Source organism: Calliphora vicina, chromosome 1 (genome assembly GCF_958450345.1).
Source record: "Calliphora vicina chromosome 1, idCalVici1.1, whole genome shotgun sequence".
Classification (NCBI taxonomy): Eukaryota; Metazoa; Arthropoda; class Insecta; order Diptera; family Calliphoridae; genus Calliphora; species Calliphora vicina.
The window spans coordinates 70664892-70672970 of NC_088780.1; the positions used below are offsets into that span (position 1 = coordinate 70664892).

At 34.5% G+C, this 8079-nt stretch overlaps 1 protein-coding gene across 1 annotated transcript; it reads left to right on the forward strand.

Annotated features, from left to right (window-relative positions):
• The first annotated feature begins 374 nt into the window (after positions 1 to 374).
• Positions 375 to 1415, forward strand: LOC135949927 (uncharacterized). Its single transcript, XM_065499393.1, has one exon. It carries the CDS (start codon positions 375 to 377, stop codon positions 1413 to 1415), a length of 1041 nt encoding a protein of 346 aa, XP_065355465.1.
• The last annotated feature ends 6664 nt before the right edge of the window (positions 1416 to 8079 follow it).

The following is an 8079-nucleotide window of genomic DNA, read 5'->3' on the forward strand; positions in this document are numbered from 1 at the left end:
TAAAATACAGGTCAATAGTGAAAACGATTATAGAAAGGTTGTAACAGATTTTGAAACTCAAAAGAAAAGGAACAATTTTGAGGAATATTGTGTCGCCCAAATACAATATACAAAATTCAGTAGAATTAAAACGAAAACTGGAAAGCGTCTCATTGGAAAATGACGATATTATGGTCTCTTTCGACGTGGTATCATTATTCACTAATATACCGATTCACTTGGCTATAAGGAATATACTTGACAAATGGAAAACACTTAAGGAACACACGGCAATACCAAGGCAAACATTTTTGAAAATTCTTCAGTTTTGTTTAACTGATAATAACTATCTCACTGTTGACAATAAATTTTACCATCAAACATATGGTATGCCAATGGGAAACCCCCTATCGCCAACAATTGCAAATATTGTACTTGACACACTACTGGACGATGTAATTGACGAATTAAGGGCTAATAATATAGAGATTAAGTTTATCACTAAGTATGTGGATGACTTGTTTGCGATTATAAGGAAATCGGACGAAGAGAAGATATTAAAAACAATGAACGTTTATCACAATAAGATACAATTTACAATAGAACGCGAGAAGAATATGTCAATACCGTATCTGGACATCAATATCATCAAGGATAATGGAAGAATAAGGACAAATTGGTACACGAAACCCACATCTTCAGGTAGAATGGTTAACTTCAACTCTACACAACCATTGAAAATGAAGATAAGTACAGCGACGAATTTAATAAGGAAAGTATTACAGATAAGTGATGTTGAATACAGGAAAACCAATATTAATAGAATAAGAAAAATACTTACAAAGAATAGTTACCCAACATATATGACGAACAATTTAATCAACAAAGTACTAAAATATGAAAAACAGCAGAAAAATCCAAACACTGAGGAGGAAAAAGTTTTTTACAGTGTACCATTTATTCCCAAACTAACGGAGACAAAAACAATGAAGAGAATGATCACAGAGAAAACAACAACAATAGCTTACAAATCAAATATGACACTGAGGCATCTATTTACAAACAACAAAACAAAAATTGACAAACTTAAGAGTGATAATGTGGTCTATGAGATAAAATGTGACGGTAATGAAAGGGAGAGATGTAACTTGGTTTACATTGGTACGACAAAGAGAATGTTGGGGACGAGAGTTAATGAACACAAAACAGATATTGAAAAAGGAAAAATAACGACGGCATTATCTCTGCACGTAAAGGAGTGCAATCATAAGATGGATTTTGACAATATTAAGATATTGGACAGAGAACAAAAAGAGAACAAACGATACACTCTTGAAAGCTTAAGAATACAACAAAAAATACACAATACAATGAACACGAAAGAGGACAAGGATAACACAAAACTGCAATATTCCGTTGCAATATTTAATTATTAAATCAGTTGAAGTTCTGTGATATTAGTATTAAGTTTGACTTATAGTATATGTTTGTGTTGTAATGATTATTTATTTATTTATTAATTCTGTGTCGTGAAGTCCAGTTTTTTAAATAATAAGTTAATTGACAATGTAAACAATAGAATTTCGTAAGTTGAACTGTGATATCTTAAGTTTTTCAATGATTTATAATAAAATATTTATATGTTTTTGTCGCTAGAATTCAACAATAAAAGAAAAACCCCTGAAGAAGTTTGAAACAAACAAACGAAACGTTGGGTAAATAATAATAAAAATGAAAATACTTTGATTTTTATTTACACATTTGGTAACAAATGATTGACCATAAATAGCCCGTAAGATTGGAATCTTAAAAACTAAAATTGTCAACATCATTGGTCATAAATAGAAAACTAAAAAGTTTTTACACTTATCAGCTGAAAGGAAGGGTCTACAAGTTTTAATAAAGGGTATTGACTGTAATGTTGAACCACTCGAAATAAAGCAAAGCTTAGAAGATAAAGGCTATAAGACAAAAAATGTGATAAATATTAGAAATCGCGAAAAAAATACCCCAACCACTCTTCCGTGTTGAACTTGAACCCGGTGACATAAACCTGAAAAAAATTAAACACATCCCATATATAACCTGAAGTACTTATTGCATCGTAAAATTACGGTAGAAGAACCACATAAACGATTTGGCCCCGTCCAATGTCTGAAATGCCAAGAATATGGACACACCAAGGCATATTGCAAATTGCCACCAGTATGTGTTATTTGCGGGGAGTTGCATAACACATCCCCATGTAACAAATCCAAAGATGATCCTAAAATAAAAAATGCAACAATTGCGGAGGTAACCACACAGCAAACTACAGGGGTTGTCCAGTCTACTCAATTGTTAAAAAATCACAAAGCCAGAAACCGAAGATTTTCCCCGCTCAGCCATTAAATAACATCAATTTGAACTACCCCCCGTTGCAACAGACATACGACAACAAAGAAAGGGTGCTGTGGATTAATTGGTTAGCGCGTTTGATCATTAAGCATGATATGGTATTTGTGGCCTGGGAACGCCACGGAAGTAAAAAAATTAAATAAAGGTTGCTGGCTTGACTAAGGCGCCATCTCACCACCAGAGGCGCTGCAACATACACTAATAACAAATATAACGCGAAATTGCAGAGTTGTCAATCAAAAGCTTTTCTCCTCCTTTCACCACCTTTTCCTCTACACTCTATCCCCTTTCCAAAGAAAGTAACACATTTAATATAGGCATATTAATTGCCTGAGTATTACTTCTCTTTTTTTGCGTCAACCACAAAACCAAAATATGAACCCAGAGGTAAGAGAGCAAACGCCAATTTTCAATTTTACCAGACTAGAATCTACAATAGAAACTCTTGTACAATCGGTGCAAGAAATGCTTAAGATGCAAGCAATGTTATTGCATGCTGTGCTTAACAGACTGCCTAAGAATATGTTTTTGGAATGCTAACGGCATTCGCCAACATAAAAACGAACTCGAGTATTTTCTTAAAAGTCATAAAGTTGATATAATGTTAGTTTCGGAAACCCATTTGACGTCTAGAAGTTTATTGAAGATAAATGGCTATGTTTTTTATGGCACAAATATCCAAGAGATAGAGCATGTGGAGGCTCTGGAATTTTAATTAAAACCCGTATCAAACTCCATTCAATGTGTGATATTTGTGAAGATTATCTTCAACCTACGACAATCTGTATGGATGATTTCTACAGAAACCTATTAATTTCGTCGATATATTCACCTCCAAGGTTTTCGATTACTGAAAACAAATATGTACATTTTTACGAATCACTAGGACCCCGATTCCTGGCAGCTGGAGATTATAATGCTAAGCTACAATAGACTGTATTTTGCAGACATTGAACAGTTATTAGCTGAAAAAAGAAGAGTTCGTCGAGAGTAGCAACTTTACAGATCCCCTCAACTTAAAACGGAGCTTATAAAATGTCGCAAACGCCTCAGTATGCTTCTTCACAAACGTAAAACTGACTCAATTAATAAATATCTGGAGAACTTAGATGCCACCCAGTACTCAAATTACTCTCTATGGCGAGCTACAAAAAAAATAAAAAGACCTGTTATGAGCAGACCTCCTCTACATAATTCTAGTGGAGGCTGGGCGAGAAACGATACTGAAAATGGAAACCTGTTTGTTAGTCATCTAAAGAATGTATTTTCCCCAAATGAGTCAAACGACATAATATAGTTACCACCTACTTTTAGACTTGCCACCTTTTGAAATTTCCAAAACGGGACACCACTAAATGATCAGAGAAAAATTCAAACAAAATCGTTAAAATTATTATCCTATTTTATTTATTAATATTGTTACGAAATTGTACTTGAATTCAAATATAACGATTTTAAGGACTGATTTAAAAGTAGCATAATGCTTTCAAATAACAGTGCTGTAATAGCAAACTGTAACATATCTGTGGGCATTATTAAATAAAAGCTTTCAGTTTACCATTGATCGTAAGTTGGCAACGCTGTTTGAATTCGAATATTCAGTTAAAGAACATTGTAGAAAGTACACCACAGATGGCGTATGATCTATAATATTCGAACTTTGACAGTTAAAGAGCAATTTAGAGTGCAGATGGCAGTGTTATAAATAGTGGCAGAGGTTGCAGTCGTTAGTCAGTTTATCAGAGACGCTATTTGAATAAACATCAACTGAGTGCCTTAAAGTGTGCTGTATTTTTCAAGTGAATTCGTATACATTATAAAGTGTCTGTATTTCTGAGAATTTATAAACGTGTATAAAAAAACATTGAGTGACTATTTAATTCTGTTGTTGTACATTTTAAATAAATAAAGAGTTGTTACAATTTTCAAACTACTAAACGGCTTTTATTTGCAATCAAAAGTATCCGGTTTATTTAAAGGAAATAAACCAATCGTTTTGAAAAGGTTAAAACGTAACAATTGGTGTCAGAAGTGGGATTGCAAATTAATAAGCATGAAGTTTGAAGAACTGAAAGTTTAACAACTTAAGAAAGAATTGAGTAAGTTGGAGCTACCAACAGCAGGTAACAAGGCAGAATTGCAAAAAAGGCTAATAGATGAATTCAAGCAGCGTGATATTGACATCGGTACTTACGAATTTGAGTACAAAGAAGAAACTGAGATATGTACCCGTTCAACAACGAGCAACATGGACTTAAACACAATGTTTGCCGCCATGATGGAGAAAATGAACGCAAATTCTAGAAACTTCTAAAGTAAACAACGAGAAACTTCTTGCCGACAATGAGAAACTTCGTGCTGAGGTTAAAGCTGAAGTCGAAGAAACTATCAAACACTTAGCTGAAATGGAAGCGAAACTTCAAGAATCCTCTAGAGCTACAGATAAAACCATTCAGGAAATGTCTGAGGTTATTAACAGCAGAGTGGATGTCGTTGACAAAAAGGTGTTCGAATTAGAGAGCGAATGGAATTGCGTGGTAGAGTGCAGAATGCCAATGAGACGCTACAAGATTTTGCGATGGAAATCGAGCGTTTGCTACAGCTTATTTATCCAGGGGAGAACCATACGATTTTGGAGCATTTGAAGATAGAGGCATTTGTGAATGGTATTCGTGATCCAGAAATAAAATATGCGGTATGTGCCACACCAAAGTCATCATTCTTTGAAACCGTCTCATTCGCACTGGTACAAGAAACAGGAAAAATAATTTCAAAGCCCCAGATGTGTAATGTGCGGAAAATCGAGGTTGTCGCTGAAAATGATAGAACTATGGTCAACGAATTAAATGAATTAAAAGAGGCAGTTTTAAAGGCTTTAAGGAAGAGACAAACTAAAGCCAAAGTTAAATGTTATAACTGTGGAAAAATGGGTCACATTCAGCGAAACTGCAGAGCATCAAGAAAGCGAATCAGATATGTTTCAGCATCAAGAAATAACCAGCTGGCGAAGCTGGTTATTACAGGATCCACCTTTAAAGCGAGCTAGCACTGAGGGACAGGATCTGACACCCACACCTGATAGCCCTACTATCTCCATATCAGTACTGCAGCAGGAAAATAACAATCTTACTGCTAGTGTAGAGTATCCAAAACCGAAACGGAAAACCGGTCAACCGATTTTTTCATCTTTGTAAACTCCACCGGTTTCGGTTTTTTTAACTTTGCGGTTTTTTGACAACCCGGTTTTTGTAAGACGGTTAACCGGTTTGAATGAAATATAGAAAATATATTCAAACATATTTATGAAAAACTTTGATACCATTTTTAAAAATATTGATTTATTTTATAGAAAATTATAGCATTTGACAATATTTCATCTTTTACGAATAAAATAATTGCATAAAGATAGAATACAAAAATGCAAAATTTCCGAAGATTTAGTACACGATTCTTAACACAGCGTCCACAAATAAAAATAAATTTAAGGAGACCTTTTCCATATTAAATAAAAATTTAATATAAACCGGTTAACCGGTTTTTTTGATGACAAAAACCGAAACCGTTTAACCGGTTTTTTTAAAAAGCAATAATCAAAACCGGTTTTTTCAAAAACACACTATTTCGGTTAAACCGGAAACCGGTTTTTAAAATTTGCCGGTTTTTTGGACACTCTATGCTAGTGGGTACATCAACGGTCGGAAGCAAGTCTATCATCAGAACAGATTTAGTAAAGAAATCGATGGAACCAATTTGCAATGTAAGTCTACGCAACGCTACTGGAGAGCCTGCCGCTGTCCATGGTAAAGTTAATGTGAAACTAACTATTGGTGGTATTAGCGTAAATCATGTCCTTGTTGTTGCCGATATTGTGGACGAAGTAATCATTGGTGCAGACTTCATGATTAGTCACAGCATTACTTTGGATATGGGACAAAAATTCATGAATTGGCGAAATGTTAAAATACCCCTTGACGTCGGATATGAGAGGAAGTCTCAAGTAAGAAAGTTAGTTTTCGTTGAGCACAAAAGGTTGCCACCGCAGTCAGAGGATTTGGTATGGGCCCGTGAGGAAGTGGAGGATTGTATAGACAATGGTTTGTTGGTGTTGGAACCAGCGGATGTGAAAAGTGGCCATGTAACAATGGAGGCCCTCGTTGAACAGTGCAACGATAGAATGGTTCTTGTCCCGCAGAGAAAAAATCATCAGACCGGGTGAAAAAGAAATGCATGAACTCGTTCGGAGACGAATTAAAATGACAAATGACCAAATGAAAACTAGATATAGCTCACAACGTAATAAGGGTTTGTCATCCAAATTAAGGAATAACTGCAAAGGATCACATAGGGTAATTAAGAAATTGGACGACATGGTTTATAGAATACGGAAATGTGGAAGACCCATATCGGGAATTAAAGTTGAACATCCGAAACGACTAGCCGCCTATGGAAGAAGTGAATCTATGCCTATTCGGGACGAACAGGCTTAAGCGGGGGGCAGTGTTACGAAATTGTACTTGAATTCAAATATAACGATTTTAAGGGCTGATTTAAAAGTAGCATAATGCTTTCAAATAACAGTGCTGTAATAGCAAACTGTAACACATCTGTGGGCATTATTAAATAAAAGCTTTCAGTTGACCGTTGATCGTAAGTTGGCAACGCTGTTTGAATTCGAATATTCAGTTAAAGAACATTGTAGAAAGTACACCACAGATGGCGTATGATCTAGAATATTCGAACTTTGACAGTTAAAGAGCAATCTACAGTGCAGATGACAGTGTTATAAATAGTGGCAGAGGTTGCAGTCATTAGTCAGTTTATCAGAGACGCTATTTGAATAAACATCAACTGAGTGCATTATAAAGTGTCTGTATTTCTGAGAATTTATAAACGTGTATAAAAAACATTGAGTGACTATTTAATTCTGTTCTTGTACATTTTAAATAAATAAAGAGTTGTTACAATTTTCAAACTAGTAAACGGCTTTTATTTGCAATCAAAAGTATCCGGTTTATTTAAAGGAAATAAACCAACGTTTTGAAAAGGTTAAAACGTAACAATATCAACAATAACACTTAAATCATAAAACTTTAACAAAACAAAAACGTAAATAAAATAACAAAATCGTTAAAATTATTGTCCTATTTTATTTATTAATATCAACAATAACACATAAATCATAAAACTTTAACAAAACAAAAACGTAAATAAAATAGGAATAGTTAATATTATAGGAACATGTTTATTTGTTTGTGACTTATAGCAGAATAAACCACTGGACCGATGGTTTTGAAATCTGTTATGTATGTTCTCCTGTATCTGGATGGATCAATAGGCTATTTTGAAATTTCAAGTGGGCGTCGCACTTCCCATACAAAGTAAATAGTTATTATGGAATATCTACTGAACTACAACTGTGAAAGCCGCAAAACTTCGTAGAATTTACTTCGGTATCATTGTGCGCATCTTGGCTAAAAATGGGCGTGACCTATATAAAGTATGGTATATCTGGAGAACTATCACTGAAAGTCTTCGAACTTTATACGAGCCAATTTCTTATCTGTTTATGAAGTCTTACCAAAAATGGGACTGATCGGAATTGGGAGTGTGGCACCTTCCATAGAGAGTTAATTGTAATTATCGAATATCTGGAGAACTATAATTGTGGAAGCTTTAAATTGTTCCCTAATATCACCCTTACTA

Bases quoted from the DNA above. Each gene is read 5' to 3' on its own strand.
- LOC135949927 (XM_065499393.1), top strand. From the start codon at position 375: ATGGGAAACCCCCTATCGCCAACAATTGCAAATATTGTACTTGACACA.